Genomic DNA, 24,674 nt, shown 5'->3' with positions numbered 1-24,674 from the left:
AAATGGCGGATCGCAGCTGTTCTCCTTCCCATGCCTCTACTTCCTCCCCATATATGGAAGCTCTGGTGCCTAAAAGAGGGAGACGACAGACAAGGGGTCCTTCCATCAAGCCGAAGTGCTCTGCTTCTACATCCTCCTTATCTGCTGCAGATAAGGATGCTATGAGGCGGCAAGGTGCTTTAGAGAAGCACTTTGCCAAAGCACTGAAAATGGTTGAGGCCTGCACGTATACTACTAGTTCAGCATCTAGCAAAGGATTGACCAGTCCCCCATAGACAGAGACTGTGGCTCAGCTCCATCAATCCAATCCAACAGACTAGTCTCCCAACATCTCAATGGAAGGACAGGAAGTTCAGGCCATGACCATGAATTCTTCCTTGGAAGGGAATGACCAGGCACCGGGTTCCTCCCATTGCCACAAACATCCTTGCCCATCTGCCATCTTTACTCCTACCATGGAGGGGCTCCGCCAGGATGAGGAGCATCTACCCTTTATATCACAGGAAATGTGTGACATAATTGCACAGACTATTTCCAGAGGCATTAATGCAGCCCTCACACAAAGAGGTATAGTGGCACCATTGCCAGAGGCAGAACCTGATCAACGGGTTTCCCATCGTAGGGGGCACCTAGACAGTGAATATTTACAGGAATTCCAATCTCCTTCTCCTTCACATCACAGTGACTTATCATTGATAGATGAGGAAGATATAGCAGAGTACAATCTTTCAGAGGATGAGGGAGACATCCCTGATCAACCTGCTACCACTGGGCTTTTCTGGCGTGACCTATTTAAACCCTTATTGGGTTAAAATTTTATTGGGTTAAAATTTTATTGGGTTATTTATATTTTAATATTTTAATTTGTTTTAAATTTGGCCATTTTATAATATGCTTGTTTTAATTTCTTTTAATATTGATATTGTGATTTTTTACTTGGCTGTACACCGCCCTGAGTCCTTCGGGAGAAGGGCGGTATAGAAATTGAATAAAATAAAAATAAATAAAATAAATAAATAAGGCTAAAAAAACGACCAACATGGGGGCTCCCATGGGGCAATCTGAGGGACCCTCATGATCCCATCAAATTTCTGTTTACTGAAGCAGTCACAGAGCAGGAAGCCATTCCATCACCCATGCTCTTTGTTGACATTATACAAAGGCAGTGGACCCAACACGGGTCTGTGTCTGCTCCTAGTGGCATGGACAGAAAAATGTATACTGTGGAACAACAGCTTGAAGAACTCCTAGCACTTCCATCTGTCAATGTTTCTATGGCGAGTTTAGCCACTTCTAACTTACTTCCCTCTGATTCGGCTGAAGGTCTAAAGGCAGAGCACAGGAGGGCGGAGCTCTCATCTCGCAAGACCTATCAAGCAGCTGCATGGGCCATTCGATCTGCCACAGCGGTGTCCTTTTTCACAAGGATGTCCTTAATTTGGCTATGAGAAATACAGGCCCATGCTTCCCCGGAAGACACTCGCTTGCATCAGGACATAAAGAAACTGATCGCAGCAGCCGAGTTTTCCGCAGATGCAACCCTCAATTCGGCAAAATTTGCCTCAGGGGCCCTAGCTTCCAATATTACATCTCAACGACTATTACGGTTATGACATTGGCAAGCTGACATGAGACTTAAGTGGCGGTTGGCATCTGCTCCATTTAAGGGTGGTTCCCTCTTTGGGGAGGCCTTGGACCCAATATTAGTGGAAGGAAGGGACAAGAGGAAGGTCCTTCCTCACGTCTACAAAAGGACTGATCACAAGCCAGAATTTTCATATTGTAGGCAGTCCTTTCGTTCGCAAGATATCAGGTTTTCAGGCCTGGCCTATCAAAGGATCTTTTAGCAGCCCACAGACAGAACACAGGACAGGCAGACATTTTGTAACTGTAGCAGGCAAAACCATTCGGGGGACTGGATTCCGGCCGTACTGACACTCAAAGATACTGTTCAGACTTGAGCCCCATCAGAGGTTGGCTTACCATATTTGTCAACCAATGGTAAAGCACTACCACCGATGTCTGGACTCTGCAAATGGTGACACTAGGACTCACCCTAGAATTCAATTCTGAACCCCCACAGCGGTTCGTGCAATGCTCACTGTCAAGGGACTGCACCAAAAGAGCTCTGATGGAGGTCAAAATTCAGCATCTGCTACCCATCCAGGCCATCGAACCAGTACCACCTCTTCATCAGGGTTCTGGCTTCTATTCAATTCTCTTCTTGGTGCAGAAGAAATTGGGAGGAAGCAGAGCCATCTGTTGTGTCCCACTCCTCCGCTGACGGCCGGGTCAGGGAAATCCGAATCAGGCGTGCCTCTGCAGCTCTGCCAAAGTCCTAGCAAAGTCCTCAAGACAGGCAGGAGACCAGAAAGTGACTTCAGCAAGATATGTTTAGACTTTGCCTGACTCAGAGAATGCCAGAAAGCAGGTCCTTTATATAGGCCATGGGGTGTGGCTCCATGACTCAGCACTTATCCAGGCCTGCCCCTCCCTTCCTTCTGTTGCCTCCGTCTATCAAGTCTTCTGACGCGAGGGTCACTCCAGTCTGCAGCTGTTGGCAATTGACCTCCCTCAGGCTCACATGCTGTGGAGGAGGGGGAGGGGTCTAGTTGCTCCGTTTGCCTGGGCATGGAGCCAGAGCTGGGGGCTGGAGATACTTCCTCCTCTTCAGCTTGTCTGGGCATGGAGCCAGGGCTGGGGCCGGGAGGCATACTAGGACATTCCTCCGTGTTCGGAAGCAGATAAGAAGGCCCCGGCTGTGGTGAGATCGGACGAGACACAACACCATCCTTGATCTGAAGAAGCTGAATGTACACATAAAGTAAAGATGTTTCAAAATGCAATCCCTGCATACTATTCTGGGTTGCATCAGACAGGGAGATCTCTTAACATCGATAGATCTTCAGGAAGCTTACCTCCACATTCCCATCAGAGCATCTCACAGGAGGTTCCTCAGATTCTGCTATGTGGGGAACCATTTCCAATACAAGGCTCTACTCTTCAGGCTTTCATCCACGTCCTGGACATTTACAAAGCTTTTGGATGTGGTGGCAGCTCACTTGCGAGTGACACCCATCAGAATACAATGTTATCTGGACAATATATTAATTCAGTCATCCTCTCTTCAACAGCGAGATCTCCAGGTAACAATACAAACCCTCCAAGATCATGGATTTTCCATGAACTTGGAGAAGAGCCATTTGATTCCATCCACCAACCTAGTCTATCTAGGTGCAAGGATCAACACTCAGGCCTGCCAGGTCTTTCTTTCCCGAGAACGCCTGTCCAGCATTCGGGCCACAGTGAAACAGGTGCAAACCCTCAAACTAGTGCTATTGTCCCAATTGTTAGGCAAAATGATATCCTGCCTGGCAATCATGCCTTGGGCAAAATTACATTCTTGGGCCCTTCAGTAGTTCCTGTTACCAAGCCAAAGAGCCAGCCTCAGCAACTCCATACAAGGATCAAAGTTCCTCTGGAGGTACTTTGTTTCTTCAAAGAACCCAACCATCTAGTTCTAACCACGGACACCAACCTCTTCAAATGGGGAGCTCATCTGCTAGCTCAGATGATTCAAGGACGTTGGTCGCCAAGGGATCTCCTAAATGACATCAGTTGGTTGGAATTGAGGGCTGCGCATCTGGCATTCTGTCACTTTCAACCCCAATTGGAGGGCCTCCACATGTTGTTCCTGACGGACAACGTTACAACCAAGGCACACGTGAACTGTCGGAGGTATTTGATCCAGGATTGTGATGCAAGAAGCAAGGAGAATAGGTTTATGGGCAGAGAGGCATCCAATCTCCCTGCAGGCAGAGCACATCTCTGGGATTTCCAACACTCAAGCAGACTGGCTGAGCAGGAAAACCATCTATCAATCAGAGTGGCAACTACATTTCTCCAACTGACATCCAGATTCGGTCAACCCCAGGTAGACCTCTTTGCCAGTCCAACAAACACGCAACGTCCTCTTTTTACACCAGATTCCTAGGCAACTGGGTCCAAAGGAACCAACACCCTTTAGTACCAGTGGCCTCCATGCCTCTTATATGCCTTTCCGCCGACCCCTCTGATTCCGAGGGTCATCCGAAAGATCCTGGAGGAGAGTGCAGAAATTCTCGTCTTCTTATTGGCCACGACGGACCTGGTTCATGGATCTCGTGAGTCTCTCCATCTATCATCCTTGGAGAATTCCTCCAGACAGGCTCTCCCTTTGCCAGGAGGCCATTTTACATTCAGAGCCTCAGTGGTTCCATTTGGCCATCTGGCACTTGAAAGGGAGATCCTAAGAAGGCACTAATTTTCTTGAAAGGTCATCACTACCATCCTAGCTTCATGACGTCCTTCAACAACCCACATATATAATGCCACATGGTCTTCCTTTTGTACCTGGTGCTCCAGGAAGGGACTACCACCAACATCTGCATCTGTTCCTCCTGTCTTGGACTTTCTGTAGGATAGTTTAGACATGGGACTAGCCACAAATACATTCCACAGGCAGGTAGCTGCCTTGGCGACTAATTATATCCTTCGAAGGGGCTGCAACCCTTTCTCAACATCCTTGGGTTTGTAGTTTCCTAAAAGGGGCCTCCAACCTACGTCCCCTCCAATCCATAGGTATCCCTCTTGGGATTTATGCCTTGTTTTGCAGGCACTAACCACCTCATCGTTTGAGCCTTTGGATTCCGCCAGTCTCAAGCTTCTGACCTTCAAGGTTGCTTTTCTTATAGCCATAATGTCCACTCGACTGATTTTGGAGATGGCAGCCTTCTCTGTGAGAAAGGACTTATGCAATTTTCATTTGGATTGAGTTGTTCTTCACCTTGATCTGACGTTTCTATCAAAGATCACAGGGCCCAGGAAGTCATATTACCTGATTTTTGTCCCAAACCCAAACATCCGAGAGAGAGATGGTGGCACTCATTAGATGTCCGCAGGGCCCTGTATCTATACATCGACAGGATGGCACTGTTCAGGAAGACGGAATTGTTATTTTCTCATTCCAGCCCAGGTCCCTGGAAAGGAAGGTAACACCATGTACTGTCAGCCGCTGGCTCAAGGTCTGCATTTCCATGGCATAGAAACATCAGGCTTAGCCTCAGCCTGGCTCCATTATGGCCCATTCAACCCAGAGTGCGGCCACCATGGTGGCTTGAGCCACCCAGGCTTCTATCCTTGAAATTTGCAGGGTGGCCACCGGGACTTCTCCTTCACCATTTATACACAACTAGAATCTGGACAAATTTGCATTGGCAGAGGTGGCCTTTGGCTGAAGGGTCCTGCAACAAGTCCTCCCAGTTGAAGGGGCCCTGGACACATCTGTTTCCCACTCTAGGGATATTTAGCTTGGGTATATCCCATTGCTTAGACTCTCTAAGCAGTACATAGGAGAAAGAACGTTGGCTTGCCTTGAACTTTCATTATATGTGCACTGTATGAGAGTCCAACCCCTCCCTATCTGGCGGGTGGTGGTGGTGGGATTTCCAAGATCCAGGACGGATTGTGTTTCTTTACAGGTTTATGCCTTCTCCAGATCCAGACTCGTTAACAAACTGGAGCTCAACAGGAAGAAGGAGTGGTTAAACAAATTTCAACTTAGTCTCTGGCCAATCAGATGAAGTTAACACCTATTGCTTGGGCTCTCATGCAGCGCACATAGAATGAATGTTCAAGGTAAGCGAACGTTCTATTTAGGTGCAGTGCTGCTAATTGTTGTACAAAAGTGCCATTCAAACCATAATTCATACTTCAGAAAGAGCTGATTTCAAAGCATAAAGGTTTCTGTTTTTCATTCTGATCCTTCAAAAATACAAACATCGGAAGTTGATATATTAAATAAACACTCTAAGAGCTTAGAAACTACAGAGGAAATAATAAGGGAAATGGAAATGTCTATTTTTAACTTAATAGTGCTTGGATTGGTGGGGAGAATGGAACTGCTAGTTGTGGGAAATGCTGAATTCTATGAAATTGTCTGAAATCTTCTACCTTTGAAAATTAAGATGTTAATCATAAATGACTACTTGATGATTTTTACATCAAGAGTTAAAGTGATGACTTTTAATCATTTTTTGAAGGAACCCAATTGATATAGAAATGGCAGAGAATTTAGAATTTTGTCATATTGAAAGAAATTAGAATGTTTTTTATGATGGAGATACTCGTGTACAGCAGTGTTAGCATGTCACATGTGAATCAGAAGACTTGTTAAACTTGTTAAACTTGTTCTGAAAATTTCAGTTTTTGCTGTTTTTAATTGGGAAGATATGCTTAAAATAGTGAAATATAAAACATTTTGAATTTATTTTTAATTGTAAACACCTTGCTTTGAGTTAGAAAGTTATTTTGGTTTCAAAGCAGCTGTTTCATATTTGAACTGAATTGTTTCAATTATTTTGTAATTACATTTTGAGCTTGAAACACTTGTAAACAATAGAATCAACCCATTTTGAATTAAACAGAACTTGGCTTGAGTTGAAATACCTGTTTCAGTGGAAGTATTCAATTTTAAAATATTTTGCCACCCATATTTTAGTAGTACCTCCATTTTTGAAGGCATAAAGAGGCGGACTTGTATGGATGAACTATTGCAATGCAGTAGCAGTAAATCAGCATTATAAAAAAAAGCTTTTGTGTGCGTTTTAAAATAAAAAAAGTGCTACAGTATATTGCAGTAAATTATTTGTGATTACCTGAGCTTTAAAATAATACCCTTCATTATTTTATCTACAATTCCTTTAACAAAGTTTCCAGAGATTATTGATAAATATATTTTACTCAGCTATGTATTTTCATTAGTAGAATGGGATTCATTTAGTGTACTTTGCAGTGCAACTCAAATTCAGAAAATTGGGTGAATATCCAGACATGTTTTTTAGAGTTGCAGGACTTTAGTGGGAAGACATAAAAGAAGGTCTATAGTGCAATGTTTCCTAAGGATAGGTAAATGAGAGGTTTTAGTTTTTTTTGCTGATTAGCAGAAATTAAAATTATTTTTAAAATATTGACATTCGAAGTGTATTTATTTTGCAGAAGTCTGATTTAATATACAAATTTCAGTTTGCTTAAGTACAGATAGTTATTATAATGCACAGAGTATGCATGTTTGGTTGTTGTAGATAATGGGTTTAATCCTGGTGAGTCATATTTAAATGGATCCTATTATCTCAGTGGTTCTTAGGAATATTCAGATCTAAATGTTTAAGAAACATCATTTATTAATCTAATTGTTCTTAATGAAGCACATCTAAAATTTGTGACTGGTAAATAGTTTTTATAAATATTATTGTGTGTTTCACTGAAAATAAATAAATAAATAAATAAATAAATAAATAAATAAAGCCTCTGTGGCTCAGACTGGTAAGACAGTCTGTTATTAACAGCAGCTGCCTGCAATTACTGCAGGTTCTAGTCCCACCAGGCCCAAGGTTGACTCAGCCTTCCATCCTTTATAAGGTAGGTAAAATGAGGACCCAGAATTGTTGGGGGCAATAAGTTGATTTTGTATATAATATACAAATGGATGAAGACTATTGCTTGACATAGTGTAATCCGCTCTGAGTCTTTGGAGAAGGGCGGGATATAAATGCAAATAAAAAAAAATAAAAAAAATGGTTGAGCAAATACAAACATACTTTTCAAGTAGATAACTATTTGAAGTTACAACTGCCAAAACATCTTAGTGAGATATTTACATGATCGAGATTCAAACAGCTTGACACAATGGTCAGATATGGAAGATTCCATTCTATACCCTACAATGCATTTGGGGAGCAGCAGAGATAGAAGACCTGGCTCACATCCTATTTGATTGTTGGTTGTATAAGTGGGTGAGAGACAGGTACCTTGGTCTATATACCAAATGAATGACCCATTGGGATCCCCATATCAAAACAACTTACTTTATGTGCAGCCAGAATGTGAAAATAACATTTAACACAGCACAGAATTTAAACAAAATGGTTTGGTTGAGATCTACATACGTGGGACTGATCGGAGTAGATTGTAAGGGTGACACTGAAATATAATTTTATGTCGTTTTATTCTATTTATGTATTAAATTATATTGTATCTTATCCTATAACTATTGTATTTTACCCTTCTCTTATTTTAAATTGTTTGTATAGGATTTTATTGGTGATATGTGTTTTGATATGACCAATAAAGCTATAATCATTAGAAGAAAGGAAGAACATGTTCTATAGTGTCCACCTTCCAGAATCACAGAAGCAGAATGTTTCAGCCAATGGTATTTTTAAAAATATTTACTGTCCACTACTGCAGAGGTTAGAGATGGCATTGGGCAAGAGCGAAAGCTTACCGATGGCTGTGTGTTTTTAATTGTATCAGGTATAGCTGGCAGCAATGTAGTATATCTGTTGAGTACTGGTGTCAGGAAAGCTAGAGTCTTCCCTAATTTATTTGCCTCTCTGTATCCTTTAACCTTTGCTTCAGGGTTTGTTTTGCCTAATCATATTCCATCTTAAGATCGGAAGAGGGAAAGTAATTGAGACTTAAAATATTAGATTCAGCAGCCTTGACCCATGTGGATTGAAAATTGTCCTGAATGGTTTTAAGCTTTGAGGATAGAAGTTGAGTTTTAACCAAAGTTCTATAAAAGTTAGACACTCAGGAGTCAAGTTATATCATACTTGCCTCCAATTAGAGAAGTACATTTGTGTTTTAAGACTCAAATGTGCATTTGAGACCCAGTGTGATATCTCAAGATTGGCTCTGATAAATTTGGATTGTACCCTCTCCAGAGAAGTGAAACACGAAGCTGAGGGCCAACCAGAATCTAATAAGGCTAGTGGCTTAGCCTGAAAGAGCTTAAGTACAGTTGGAATGTAATATCCTCCCTTGGACTGGAAAAATTTAAGGATGGCATGCAGAAAAAAATAATTGCTACCAACCTGCCTTCCATTGAGGACCTGTATACTGCACGAATCAAGAAGAGGGCCGTGAGAATATTTGCAGATCCCTCGCATCCTGGACATAAACTGTTTCAACTCCTACCCTCAAAACGACGCTATAGAGCACTGCACACCAGAACAACTAGACACAAGAACAGTTTTTCCCCGAAGGCCATCACTCTGTTAAACAAATAATTCCATCAACACTGTCAGACTATTTACTGAATCTGCACTACTATTAATCGTCTCATAGTTCCCATCACCAATCTCTTTCCACTTATGATTGTATGACTATAACTTGTTGCTGGCAATCCTTATGATTTATATTGATATATTGACCATTAATTGTGTTGTAAATGTTGTACCTTGATGAACGTATCTTTTCTTTTATGTACACTGAGAGCATATGCACCAAGACAAATTCCTTGTGTGTCCAATCACACTTGGCCAATAAAATTCTATTCTATTCTAACAGCAGTATATTCACAGTGGGCTTTCCTCAAGCCAGTAGCATGCATGGCTGCTCATAAATTAGTGATGGCTAACCTTTTTGCCATTGCGTTCCAGGAGGGGAGGTTGGGGGGGGGGTTGTGCATGTGCTCACACACATAATTCTATGCACCCCATGCATGTGCACGCAATCCCCTCACACTTCCCATGCTCCTGGCACGCGATACCCTGATAGACCCATTTTTCTCTCTCACTGGCTCCAGAGCCTTTCTGGGGAGGGGGAAAACAGCTTCCCACCCTGGAGGCCCTCCATAGGCCAGAAACGGCCCATTTGCCGACTTCCGGAAGTTGGCAAATGGGCTTTTTTCAGCCTCCGGGGGATGGGGAAGGCCATTTTCGCCCTCCCCAGATTCCTAGAAAGGCTCTGGAGGCTGGGGACAGCAAAAAACGGCCCACTGGAAGTTTGCAAACAGGCCATTTCTGGCCTCCAGATGGCCTCGGGGGGGGGGAATGCAGTTTTCGCCCTCCCCAGACTCCTAGAAAGGCTCTGGAGGCTGGGGACAGCAAAAATCGGGCCTTTCTCACCACCCCCGAGGCCCTCTGGAGGCAGAAAACAGCCTGTTTCCCTACTTTGGGTGAGCCCAGAAGGCCCGAAAATCAGTTGGCCCATGACATGTGCCATAAGCTCGCCATCACGGTCCTAAATAATCAGAGCTAATCACTTGTTCTATTTTATGGCCATTAATGCTCCATAAGTGGAGCTTTGACTTTTTAACAGGAGCCATAATCTTGGTTTTCTGATTTCCATATTATCATTGCTGCAGTATCAGACCAAAGTTCTCAGAGCTCTTTTGAAGCCTCTTGGTGTTCTGGAAAGATCCACAGTGTTATCTACAAAGAAAATCAGGGCAATGCTGTGATCGCCTAATTTAGAGAGTTGGAAATTTAGATTGTTTAGATATCTCACCATATCATTGATATAAAAATTGAAAGGGCGGGATAAAATACATTGCTGTTTTATCTCATTTCAAGTTTAACTGACTTCAAAAGAAACCCTCGCATATTGCATCTGAGCTTAAAAATCATATTAGTGTGTGGAGCATGAATTGAGTGGGGAAGCCTAAAGTTGATTGATTTTGCTTCCAGATTTTCCCTTACTTTGGTTTTGAATACAGAATACAAGGATGCCTTAAGATCTATGAAGGTAGCATACAATGACATCACATTGCTGTTTGAATATTTTCTGATCAAGTGCTGTAGGGCCAAACATGCTTCAGTGGTGCCTCTACCTTCTCTAAAACTGACCTGCTCTTCTGCTTTTAATTTTCCCTGATTCAGCCAATCCTTATGATTATTTTAGAGGTTCTTAGCATTAAGTTTGCTGATTATATTAAGCAGACTGATCGGACTGTAGTTAGTAAGGTCATCTCTCTTTCCCTTTTTAAAAATTGGAGACACATCTAGTGATGTCAGTATAGGTAAAGAGCAATGACAAGATTGAACTCACTCTGCGTTATTCTTCAATAGTTCTGAGGGAATAGTAAGAAGTCTTTTTTTTCTGAACTTTGTGAGAAAACTTAAATTCTTTATCCATGTTTCATTTTATGATTACTTTCAAAATTTAATATAGAATATTCATAGTTTCAGAATTGTGAGATTAGTAAATATAAAGTTTAAAATCTAGTATGGTTTTTGTTTATGCACAACTCTGTGAAAGATGCAACCACAAAGATAAAAAGATATAGTATTAAGGTTTGGGCATTTATTCCTTTATTACATATTTAAATATACTGAATATTGAATATTACTAAATTATACTTTTTTTTCTATTCTATAATACTTTTGTCTTTATGAATTAGCAGTCTAGTTTAATGGTCTGTTTCGATTGGATTTAAGTAAATCTTATATATTTGTATTTGTGTTCACGAAAGAACATATTGAAGATGTGCCCAGTTGTTGCTTTATTTGCTTTACCAAGTCATAATTTTGATAAGTTGTCAGTTTTACTCTGGTTCTTTAAAACTTCCTAATCAAATCTTTGTTTAAAAGTGATTTTTCAAAATCATTTTAGCAAACAGCATATTCTTCTGATTTTGTCCACATCAAGAAAGTTGTAAATGTTTTGTTAGCTGGTGCAGTTGGTCTTCTATGTAAAAAGTATGCTAAATTGTAATATCCTCCAAGTTTAAAATAGTTAAGGCATTTTCTCTTTTAGAACATGAAATAAATTCTATAGATAGCATTTTAATTAAGAAGGATGCTGAAAATGTATATGAATTTCTGTGTTTGCTGCTAATGGTGTATATAGGATGCAGTAGTCACATTTTCTCCTCGTGTGTGTATATGTTGACAATTGATGTGTGTGTGTATGTATATATGTATGTATGTATGTATGTATGTATGTATGTATGTATGTATATGAATATGAATACACACACATACACACACCAGTTGTCAGCAAGGAGTTTCACTTTTTTTTGGGTAGCTGTATGAGTGACTGGAAATATTGCTTCCTGAGTTGTGTCTTGTATCTAAAGGATTTTACAGGGAGTGCCTGCAAGATGGTTTATCCTACAGATGTAATATATAGATTCTTTTTTTCTCCTGTACGCTGCTAAGAGAGTCCAAAGCAATGGGTTGTTAACTTCATCTGATTGGCCAGAGTCTGAGTTGAATTTGTTTAAACACACCTCCTCTTCCTGTTTAGCTCAGTTTATTAACTCAGTCGGCCATAGAGAGACTACCTCCTTTAGCTCCATTGCTTTTGACTCTTTTATCAGCTCATAGGACTTCAATAAATTAGGAAAAATTCTTAAAAAAAGTTTTAAAGTGCCCAATTGTTTTTTCTTGACTGCTGGGAGCCGGAGCGGCAAGGAAAGAGGCTCGTGCTTCGCACGCAGCCCAGCGCCGCTCAGCTGAGCCGCCTGAAGGCCGGCGGCCATTTTTTTCACATTCCAAGCCTCTCAAGCCTCGTAGAATCGCCGGTTTGAGGAACGGACATCGCTGGACCTCACCAAACTGTAAGTGGAGGCCAGCGGAGCGCAGGAGAAGCCGTGGTGTCGGCTTCGCGCCTGCAGGGGTGGAGAAAAGATCCGTGGTGTCGGAGGCTAGTTCCCCCTGCCAACGCTGCAGTAAAAAGGGCGCTATAGGAGCAGTGGTGCCTGCTTCACGCCATTTGGGGACCCCCTCCCAAAGCAACCCCCCATGCAGCCTTTGAATGCTTTGAATCCGGCAGTGGTGTCAGCTTGGTGCTAACTGGCCCTTATTATTTGATCTTACTCCAGGATTCTCAGATCAGGGCCACTATATTATTTGGGCATATATTCCAAGGCCTCTGATGACCACTAGGCCTCATTTCCAAGATGGCGGATCGCAGCAGATCTCCTTCCCGGGCTTCTGCCTCGCCCTCCCAAGGACACCTTACTAGCGTGGCTCCTCCCCCTCACAAGAACAGATCCAAATCAAGGGCTTCTGCCACCAAATCTAAGTCTTCTACTTCTCCAAACCTCTGCTGCTGCAGAGAGATGCCTCAGAAGACAACGGGCCTTGGATAGGCAATTTGATAAAGCAAAACAAAGATTAGCAGAGGAAGGCAGGAAACTTCTGTTCCACTAACTGAAGATTCTCCTCTATTAAATCAGCCTGGATGGTCTCCCACTATCCCTAGTGGTTCAGGAGAAACCAGGAAACAATTTGTACAGTTTTGGAGATTCTTCTAGAGCCATGCCTGAGCCCCACATCAGGCACCTTCTGCCACCTTCACTCCCACAGCAGCGGGAGTCTCCCACAGAGAGGACAGTAATCCTGCCATTTCTCAGGATATACGTCATCTTATCATGCAAACCATTTCTCAAGGCATTGACAATGCCTTCACTCAGAGAGGTTTCCCAGCTCCATCTCCTTCGGGCAGCTCTGACCAAAGACCCCATTCTGATAGCCACCCACCCAGACTATGCGCGCTGCGCACACGCTCTCCAACCCCTTCACACCATAGTGAGGACTCCTTTTTGGGGGAGGAAGACATAGCAGAGTATAATCTGTCTGAAGACGAAGAGTCTGCCCCAGACAAACCTGCTCCCACCGGCCTTTTTCGCCATGAGCTTTTCTACACATTACTACACAAGGCAAAAGTTACGGCCAACATGGGGGTTGCCTTACGCCAATCTGAGGGAGCTTCAGATCCGTCAGACCCCAACAAATTCCTCTTTACTGAACCAGTCTCAGAGCCAGGGTAATTCCTTCACCCAAGCTCTTCTTGGACACCATCCAACGTCAATGGGGTCACCCTGGTGCCATTCCTACTCCTAGTGGCTCAGACAAAAAGATGTACACGACGGATCAAGATCTTGAGGACCTCCTCAAGGTTCCTACCGTAGACACCCCAATTGCCACCTTGGCTTCTTCCTCCAACATTATACCTTCAGATGCAGCAGAAGGTCTCCGAACGGAGGACTGCAGAGCGGAACTCTCCACCTGCAAAACCCATCAAGCGGCTGCCTGGGCTATCAGATCTGCCACAGCAGCCTCATTCTTTGCTAGAACCTCTTTGATATGGCTCAGACAAATGCAGGAGAGGATTCCTCAGGATGATTCCAGATTACATCAGGACATAAATAAATTGATAGCGGCTGCTGAATACACTGGATGCCACCCTTAATTCTGCAAAATTTGCATCCCGAGCCCTTGCCTCCAGCATCACCTCCAGGAGGCTGTTATGGCTCAGACAATGGCAAGCCGACATGAAGACCAAATGGCGGTTAGCGGCTGCCCCATTTAAGGGTGGATCTCTCTTTGGTGAAGCCCTAGACCCTATTTTAGTTGAGGGAAAAGACAAACGTAAGATCCTTCCCTACCTCTAGACGCTCAGATAGACGTCCTTCTCTTCCTTACCGCAGACAGCCTTTTCGCACCCAGGATCCCGGGTTCCAATCCCCGGCCTATCAACGTTCCTTCCAACCTCCCCCTGACAGGTTTCAGGACAGACAGTCCTTTCGTGACAGGACCAGGCAATCCCAGACCAGACGTCCCTACCGTGGATCCGGTTTCCGACCTTATCGCAGGAACAAATGACTATCCCGGCCAGGATCCCATCGGCGGTCGTCTCACCAAGTTCGTCCCTACCTGGTCCCGCACGACAACCGATGCCTGGGTACTGCAAACCATCACCCTTGGTCTCTCCCTCGAATTCAATTCAAATCCTCCGAGGAGATTCATCCAATGCCAGATTCCCAAAGAACCCACCAAGAGGGCTCAAATGGAAGACGAGATTCAACACCTATTGTCCATCAGTGCCATAGAACCGGTTCCCATGCCTCACCAGGGGACCGGCTTCTATTCAATTCTTTTCCTAGTGGACAAAAAATCAGGCGGCACCAGAGCCATCTTAGACCTGAAGCAACTGAACCTTCACATCAAATATCGCAGATTCAAGATGCACTCCCTCAATTCAATCTTAGGAAGCATCAGAAGAGGGGACTATCTAACATCCATCGACCTCAAGGAGGCCTATCTACATGTACCCATCAGACCAGCCCACAGACGCTTTCTCAGGTTCAGTTATGCCGGAGCCCATTTTCAATACAGGGCCCTGCCCTTCGGTCTATCTTCCGCTCCTCGTACCTTCACCAAGATTCTGGATGCTGTGGCGGCCCACCTTCGCACAATTCCAGTAAGAATGCAATGTTACCTGGATGATATATTGATTCTGTCGTCCTCCGCCCAGCAGGCGTTACGGGACTTACAGGTAACAATTCAATCCCTACAGGATCACGGCTTTTCGGTCAACAAAGCAAAGAGCCATCTAGTGCCTACGACCGAAATTGTCCATCTGGGAGCAAGAATCAACACCAGATCCTGCCAGGTGTTTCTTTCCCGAGACCGTCTCCTCAACATGAGAGACACGACAAAAAAGGTAAAGGCACTCAAGAGGGTTCCACTTTCACTGCTCTCACAGTTATTGGGAAAGATGGTCTCTTGTCTGTCGATCGTGCCCTGGGCACGCCTTCACCACGACCCCTACAATGGCTACTTCTCCCACACCAAAGAACAGGCAACAGCCATACCGATATCAGACTTCCTCTGCCCCCAAAGGTCAGAAAGTCTCTACAGTGGTGGCTGTCTCCAGCCCTGACAAAGGGCTGCTCATTCCAGGAACATTGCCGTCTCGTCCTCACCACGGATGCAAGCCTCTACGGCTGGGGTGCCCACCTATCAGACCAGGTAACTCAGGGTCGTTGGTCCCCCAACGACCTCAAGAACGACATCAACTGGTTGGAAATGAGAGCTGCTCATCTAGCTCTCAGGTACTTCCAAGCGCAGCTATCAAACCATCATGTGCTACTGCTGACGGACAACACTACCTCAACGGCCCATGTGAACCGTCAAGGAGGCACCCGATCCCGCATATTGATGAAAGAGGCTGCAGCCATAGGCCTGTGGGCAGAAAAACATCTTCTCTCACTAAGGCAGCCCACATATCCGGAGTCGCCAACACACAAGCGGATTGGCTGAGCAGGACGACCATCGATCAATCAGAGTGGCAACTGCATCCGGATCTGTTTCTCACAATCACGATCAAATTCGGGCAACCCATAGTAGACCTCTTTGCCAGCCCGACCAACAAACAACTTCCAAGGTTCTTCTCCAGGTTCCAAACCCCAGGAGCAGAAGGAACAGATGCTCTACGATGTCAGTGGCCCCGGGCCTTCTTTATGCCTTCCCCGACTCCCCTTCTGCCAAGGGTCATACGAAAGATCTTGGAACAGAAGGCAGAAGTTCTCCTCATAGCCCCTTACTGGCCTCGACGGAGTTGGTTTGCGGATCTGGTGAGCCTGTCCATCAATCCACCTTGGCGAATTCCACCGGATCAGATTTCCCTACGCCAAGGAGCCATTCTCCACCCAGAACCTCAATGTTACCAACTAGCCGTCTGGCACTTGACAGGGAGATACTAAAGAAAGAAAAGCATTCCATGGGGGTCATCTCCACCCTTCTGGCTTCTAGACGCCCATCCACAACGCGTATTTACGAGGCCACATGGTCATCATTCCATCGCTGGTGTCTTAGACATCGAATAGAACCTACCTCTGCCTCCATTAGACATATCCTGCAATTCCTCCAGGACGGATTGGACAAGGGTTTAGCCACCAACACCATCCGCCGGCAGGTTGCAGCTCTTGCCACTGTTTTATTCTGTGACGGGACCTCCACACTTTCTCAACACCCCCGTATCCGACGTTTTCTGAGGGGAGCTTACAATCTGCGACCGCCTCCGGTACACAGATACCCTACCTGGGACCTAACCCTTGTCCTTCAGAAGCTTACGTCTTCCCCTTTTGAACCCTTGAGCTCCTCCAGTCTCAAGCTCTTAACCTTTAAAGTCGCTTTTCTCATAGCCATAACCTCAGCCCGCAGGATCTCCGAGATCGCTGCCCTTTCGGTCAGGAAGGACTTATTGATTTTTCACTCTAACCGAGTCATTCTCCGATTAGACCCTACCTTTCTTCCTAAAATAAACACAAGCTTTCATAGATCTCAAGAAGTCATCTTACCGGATTTTTGTCCTCATCCCAAGCATCCATCGGAGCGTCGATGGCACACGCTGGACGTAAGAAGGGCCCTGCGTATTTACCTCAACAGAACAGCTCCTTTCAGGAAGACAGAATCCCTATTTGTTTCCTTTCAACCAAGGGCTCTGGGCACCAAAGTCTCCCCATCCACCATAGGCAGGTGGATAAAAGCCTGTATTTCCATGGCCTACGACCAGCAGAAACACCATCTTCCAGGCCGCATCACTGCACACTCCACCCGCACGGCCACCACAGCTGCCTGGGCCACCCAGGCCTCTATCTTGGACATTTGCAGAGCAGCCACGTGGGCCTTTCCTTCGCCATTTATTAAAAACTACAAGATGGACCAATTTGCCTCAGCCGAGGCCTCATTCGGACGGAGGGTCCTGCAGCGAGTTCTTCCTGTTGCTGAATCTTCCTAATCTTTCCTTTCCCACCCTAGGGATATTTAGCTTGGGTATATCCCATTGCTTTGGACTCTCTTAGCAGCGTACAGGAGAAGGAACATTGGCTTACCTGAAGGTTCCTTCTATGTACGCTGCGTGAGAGTCCAACCCCTCCCTATTTTCACTTATTGTTTTTGTCTATATACAGGGATCTGGAGGTTATTGTTCCGTTTTTTCCAGTTTTCACGTTGAGTTCGTCTTCTCCAATACCGCTTCTTCGTTAATAAACTGGAGCTAAACAGGAAGAGGAGGTGTGTTTAAACAAATTCAACTCAGTCTCTGGCCAATCAGATGAAGTTAACAACCCATTGCTTTGGACTCTCACGCAGCGTACATAGAAGGAACCTTCAGGTAAGCCAATGTTCCATTTGTTAATTAATATTATGATTGGGATTACACAGCAGATTGTTCAAGACATGGAAATGGAACTAATGTTCAAGATATAGAGATTGAACTAAAATATGCATTCTAGTATGCCAGATATTAGAGCAGAGATACAAGATAGAACTGGTGAGTGAATGATCAAAGTCTTATTGAACCAGACTGAAAACCGAACAAGCAAAGTAGCTAGGACCAACAATGTGGATCGTGATAAGAACAAAGCAAGATTTAAATATTGTGAAGAAAAAAGCAAAATTAGGAAAGTCTGAAAAATACGTTTCTTGAGAGAAGTATACAGAAAGTAGGAATCAGGAATTGGATGAGACCAAGATTACCAATTTAGATTCAAAAGGACAGATGTGATTTGGCTCATGCACAGACATGAACGTAGCATGTGTCAGAAACACTTTAAACCAACTGTGACTTTTCCTGTAGTTAAGAAGCAGCTATGGCGGAATGACACATTTTTAAGGAATTTCCAACAGGGGCTATATGTTTGCCCACATGTGTTTTGAATCACATTTCTCCATTTGAAATGTAAGCTTTCAGATAAACTTTGAAGTAGTAGTAGGCAAATGCTATGAAAGACTGCCCTTGCTTCCTTTCCCCTTGTTTCAAAACAAAAAGTTTAATAGGGTATTTTTATAACACAAATATATACACTCTTTATAGTTTCTTTTTTTGTATTTATGAGAACTAAAGATAAGAGTATAATAATAACATACTGTTGCCTTCTAAATCTGTGGTGATGGATCTGAGTATGCTTGTATATTTGGTGCAGCCATTTCAGTAGTGAGGTTTTAATTTCTAGTTTAAATGTAATACTGAATGTTTAACATTAAACTGCATGTGTTTCCTCCATTAATATATTTGAAAATGTAATAGTTCTGTTTGAATGTCATGTCTATAGTCATAAAGGTGCTATTTTAGGTTTGAAGTTGTTTGGGACTTTTAATGTGTGAAATTTGAAAGCTTTCTAAATCTGCATTTTAAAAAGTTCTTAAGCACACAATCTAAAATATTCTTTTGTAAGGAATCAAGAGTTCAAAGTATTTCTACTTTCCGGTAACTAGTTAAACAAACAAAGGTGAAAAAAGGAGAGAGTTATATTAGTTTCAGCATCCTTGCCAATCTAGAAAAATACAAAATTTGCCATACAAAATTTGACCCACTTGAGTAATTTCAGATGAATTAGACCCGAGTAGTAATAAAAAAAGCATCTTGTACCTCTTTGGGATAGGAGGGGTTGGATTTAATTGGCTAATATCAACTCAGTCAGGCTTTCATCAGTAACTTTGTTATAATTGCGCTGCCTGGCTGTGGTTCTATATAATAAGCTTCTTGAACATACCTGGAACTATATTATTAACATAGATATAAAGATGTGCATTTTAATAATTTTCTGCAGGAAACAAGTCCAACTTCTTGAATGCTTTTTATTTTTTCATACACACACACACACACACACACACACACACACACACACACACACACATGAATGAATGACTGATAACTATTTTCAATACAGCTGTTTTTGTTTAGGAAAAACTGGTAGGACTTCTTGTATAACTTACATGACATTTTAGGTAAATTGTAAAGTACATATATGTAAATAAAATGTGCTATTCTTGCCTTTCAGTAAATTCAGTACAAGAAATATGTTCCTACTTGAAATTGATTTTCTGTATCCTATGTTAAAAGTTTTGGCATTAAAAAGTCATATCCTTAATCATAATTTATCAAAGTTACATTATAGTCAACTATAACTATAATTAAATGCAGCATGCTTGAACTTTTTTTGTTGTTTTATAATATTTGTAGGATTACCAAGCCATTAACTTTCGCTGACTGTGTTGGTGATGAACTACCTTTAGGATGGGAAACTGTTTACGATCAACAGATTGGTGTTTATTACATGGACCACATAAATCGTGAGTAACCTGTTTTGTTTTTAAGTTATAGAGTTATAAACTCAAACTTGGATCCTAAATATTCATTTATACATCGACAAATCAGAGTTGGGCAAGGGAGAAAGATACAATAAAATTATAAAATTATTGATATTATGGATACTGTCCTGCAATATGAAAAAATATGCACCATTCTCATGGGTTTAGGATTGTCTTTGCATAACTTGTTTGAAGATTTCTGTCATGACTTATTTTATTCAAGATAGATCTATTGAATAATATTGGCAAGCTTGATAAGTACTAGTGCACATGCTCAAATATCCAAGATACTGTCTTCGAATTAGATTAAATGACAGATGCACAATGGCAACAGAGAGAGGAAAGAGCGGAAGAAAAGACAATGGAAAGAGATGAAAATGAATTATTTTTTCCTCCAAATTTTGGATTTAATATTGCTTTTAAAAAAATATTTAGTCTTTCCATTGATGGTAGCCCTATTAGAAAAGTCCAAGATACTGTCTTCGAATTAGGTTAAATGACAGATGGACAATGGCAGCAGAGAGAGAAAAGAGCAGAAAAAAAGACAATGGAAAGAGATGAAAATGAAGAATTAAAACTGAAAGAATAGGACTTATAGATATCAATAACTTTCTTTAAAAGAATTGGAATTGCTTCACTTTTTTTCTCTTAAAAATATCAGCATACACACCATGTTAAAATGATTGCGTGTTACATTGAAAACAATGAAAATTTAATCTTAATTTTTATGGTATAATCTGAACAAATGGTTTGTTAAGCTTCAGTTTCTAAATTTGCCTTGTATTCAGCCTTTTGATTCCTTCTTAACAGATGCTGATATTAACAAGTTAAAATAATCCTAAATTAAAAGAGTGGACCTGGCTATTTTAAATTACGAATCTAGTGTGTTATAGCACATTAGTTCTACATTAGTTTCTTGCTTAAATGTTACTAATTAAGAAGCTGACTTGACTTTACAGTGTCGAGAGAGAAAGAGCTCTCAGTGTGCTGACTCAAAAGTGTCAGAGGGGGCAGAGGTCGGCCCCGAGGCGCCTCACTTGTGGGGTGCCGCAGGGGTCGATTCTCTCGCCCCTTCTGTTCAACATCTATATGAAGCCGCTGGGTGAGATCATCAGTGGCTTTGGTGTGAGGTACCAGCTGTACGCTGATGACACCCAGCTGTACTTTTCCACACCGGGCCACCCCAACGAAGCTATCGAAGTGCTGTCCCGGTGTTTGGAAGCCGTACGGGTCTGGATGGGGAGAAACAGGCTCAAGCTCAATCCCTCCAAGACTGAGTGGCTGTGGATGCCGGCATCCCGGTACAGTCAGCTGAGTCCTCGGCTGACTGTTGGGGGCGAATCACTGGCCCCGATGGAGAGGGTGCACAATCTGGGCGTTCTCCTGGATGAACGGTTGTCTTTTGAAGACCATTTGACGGCCGTCTCCAGGAGAGCTTTCCACCAGGTTCGCCTGGTGCGCCAGTTGCGCCCCTTTCTAGACCGGGATGCCTTATGCACGGTCACCACGCCTCGTGACGCCTCGCCTGGATTACTGCAATGCTCTCTACATGGGGCTCCCTTGAGGGGCATCCGGAGGCTTCAGTTGGTCCAGAACGCGGCTGCGCTGGTGATAGAGGGAGCCTCGGGCTCCCGTGTTACACCTATCCTGCGCAGACTGCACTGGCTACCTGTGGCCTTCCGGTGCGCTTCAAGGTGTTGGTGACAATCTTTAAAGCGCCCATGGCATAGGGCCGGGCTATTTACGGGACCGCCTACTGCTACCAAATACCTCTCACCGACCAGGCGCCTCACAGAGAGGGACTCCTCAGGGTGCCGCCAGCTAGGCAGTGCTGCCTGGCGACACCCAGGAAAGGGCCTTCTGTGGGGCTCCCACCCTCTGGAACGAACTCCCTCCAGGACTTCGTCAACTTCCGGACCTCCGAACCTTTCGTCGCGAGCTTAAAACGCACTTATTCATCTGCGCGGGACTGGATTAGATTTTAAAGTTATTGGTTTTAAGGGTTTTTTTATTATTTATATTGTTTTTTAAATTCGGCAATAGAATAAGTTTTTTAATTGTTGTTTTTTAATTTGTATTTATATGTATTTTAACTGCCTGTGAACCGCCCTGAGTCCTTAGGGAGATAGGGCGGTATATAAATTTGAAAAAATAAATAAATAAATAAATAATAAATAGTGAGTGAGCATATGAGATCTAATCCGTCACTTATTTGGTAGACCCATTTAAATCTATTTTGAGGCTGTATTCTAGAGATTACTTGCTCACCTTGATAATTTGAGAAATAATATGAATGTAATAAACAAACATATATAAATAGGAATGTATTAATTTTTCTGAAGTTCTCAATAGCTTTTGTTACAGTTTATTACTGTCTTAGTAATTTAGAAATATGGTATTAAAATAGTTATGATGCTCATTCCAGAAGATGGAACTTGGGAGCTTGGGATCTACGGTACTGCTATCTCCTATAATATTTATAATATTTATGCTGTGGGGTTCTGCAGAACTGTGACTTTTTAACATTTTTATAAAACCACTGGAAGTAGTTTTTCAAATATTGAAGTAACTTGTTATCAGTGTATGTTTTTTTGTCATCCAAGTTTAATTCTTACATGAACAGTGGAACTGCTAAGCTTTAACCAGTTCTGGTATAAATGAGGGTTAGAAAACATGATAAAATGTAGGTTTCTCCATAATATCGACGGGAGAGTCCAGGATGGTTGCTCTAGTCTCGTAGCTCTATTGACTGAATTGATTTTTTTTTTTTACATTTATATCCCGCCCTTCTCCAAAGACTCAGGGCGGCTTACATTGTCAAGCAATAGTCTTCATCCATTTGTATATTATATACAAAGTCAACTTATTGCCCCCGACAATCTGGGTCCTCATTTTACCTACCTTATAAAGGATGGAAGGCTGAGTCAACCTTGGGCCTGGTGGGACTTGAACCTGCAGTAATTGCAAGCAGCTGCTGTTAATAACAGACTGCATTAGTCTGTTGAGCCACCAGAGGCCCAGAAATTCTGAGGACACGCATCCCTAGTAACGGTCTCCAGTTTTTCAACTCAGTCTCAGCTCTGTAGGATGTTTATTTCAGCTCCCAGAGCTTCTGAGGAGAAAATAGTTGGTGTTATTTTCAAAATCCCTGGTTTTAGAGCAGTTAGAGGAAGGAGCCCCAGGCCCCTGTTTGTGAGCTTGACATGTTAGATCCTTCGTCCTACAGCTGATTGGCATCGAAGCAACCCCTTGAAGATCTGCGGTGGTAGACAGGGGCCTGAGGCCTCCATGCAGCTCCGGCGACCGTTGGCCTTGATTTCGCGCCGGACAGCTGATTTTCACCATCAATGGAGCCCCTTTTATCAGAGCATCCCTTGAACATCCATGGCTGTGGAAAGGGGACTGGGGGCTTCCTTGCTGCACTGGCAGTCATTTTTTTTTGGCTGATTCACGCTTTGCAACTGACTTTTGGAGGCCCAGTTCAGCGCCTCACAACATCGGTGCGGTCCCTGGTATCTCTGTGGTGGTGGAGAGGGGCCTAGGCTTCCATGCCACTCCGGCAGTTCCTCCCAGATCTAGCCTCATGCTTCGGAGGAGTTTTGGCCTCACAGCTGAGCTACAACAGGCCAGTAACATTGGCGTGAGTCCGTGGAAGTTCTGCAGCTGGGGAAAGGGGCCTGTAGTTCTTGACAGCGATCATACTCTGAGGTGCAGAAAGCCATGGCAGCTCAGGATCGCATAAGCCTGCTTTGATAACATAGCGGCATTTGGATGATCTGGGAGGCTAGTTACTGGCCCTTTGCCAGTAATCCATTGGGAGACAGAGTCACTGGTCGATTGTACGGCCACCCTCCTTGGAGCTCCAATTTGCCGCAGCAGCTGTGACTTGCTTAAGACTACCTGGAAGTTAGTGGCGAGGCCAGTGTGCGTTTGCAAGTCTGGGGTTATCCCAGCTTGCTTAAAGAGCCTGCTCAGCATTGTAGCTTCAGGATCGGGGCCCCATTGGTAATCTGCAGCTGTGGTGGAGCCTGGGCTCCTGCCCATATTTAGGGCATTCTCTAGGAACTAGAAACAATGCTGTGCCGGCAGCAGGGCTTTCAAGTATGTCTGCCGCATTCTCCGTTATGGTGGAGACAGCAGTCAGAGTGGGTGGAGCTCCTCTGTTCAGATTGGATAACTGAGTCTGTTGAAGCTGAAAGTCCCGCCCCTTGCTGCTGGGAACCCCAGATTTTGATTCAGTTGTTCAGCCTGGACGGTTGCGTTGTGGATTTCTCCCTGCCTGACTTGCAGGATACATACTTGTGAGTAACATTTTTCTTATTTTTTCTCCGCTGGCTGCAGAAGTGATTATTACTTCTGCTTCAATCCTGTTGAGCTGCAGGCGTTCCAGGATATTTTTGGTGGGGTTTTTAGCATCCCTGAAGCCAGCTGGGATTGGATGAGTGGAGTTATTCACTCCCGGTATCGTTGGGGCAGCTTCTAGCACTGCCGAGGGCTTGCTGGGTGGTATAGAAATTGTTTGGATTAGTTTGCCGCCCGGCTTTAATTCTGATCGCTGAGGAGTTTGGTTTCTGCTCCCACAGGGTAGCCTGCAATTTACCCAGCCCTCCGTCTCCTATTTCGCGCGATCTGATTTTTCCCGCCCAAAACAGTTTAAATGGATCCTTATTGCAGCTGCGGAAGGAGACGCTTAGAGCTTAGTGCTCACTCCGCCCCTCCCCTATCCAAACTCGGGCGGCCATTTTGAGCACATTTGGAGTGAAGATTAGTCCTGAAGTTTACATTAGGCGGAGTTAGGGGCTAATTTGGGCGTGGAGCTTTGTGCTCTCATTATTTCAGCTGCAGTTCTCCTCCAGTTCGGACTTTAATAGTCAGTTTCTCCCTCTCTCTATTGGCGGCCGCCATTTTGAATTTAAAAAAAAAAAAGAGGAGAAGTGATTCTTTGGCCTTATTGAGGTCTAGAAA

General features: G+C 43.5%; 1 protein-coding gene across 4 annotated transcripts in view; it reads left to right on the top strand.

Annotated features, from left to right (window-relative positions):
• Window positions 1-24,674, top strand: part of WWC3 (WWC family member 3) — a 105,557-nt gene that overhangs the window by 19,434 nt on the left and 61,449 nt on the right. For all 4 annotated transcript variants that reach the window (XM_058186917.1, XM_058186916.1, XM_058186914.1 and 1 more), the window contains exon 2: window positions 19,582-19,691. In XM_058186917.1, the coding sequence (XP_058042900.1) occupies window positions 19,582-19,691 (110 nt within the window). The remainder of the gene's footprint in view (window positions 1-19,581; window positions 19,692-24,674) is intronic.

The sequence above is a fragment of the Ahaetulla prasina genome, chromosome 5, assembly GCF_028640845.1.
Source record: "Ahaetulla prasina isolate Xishuangbanna chromosome 5, ASM2864084v1, whole genome shotgun sequence".
Classification (NCBI taxonomy): domain Eukaryota; kingdom Metazoa; phylum Chordata; class Lepidosauria; order Squamata; family Colubridae; genus Ahaetulla; species Ahaetulla prasina.
This window is presented reverse-complemented; position numbering and strand designations above follow the sequence as displayed.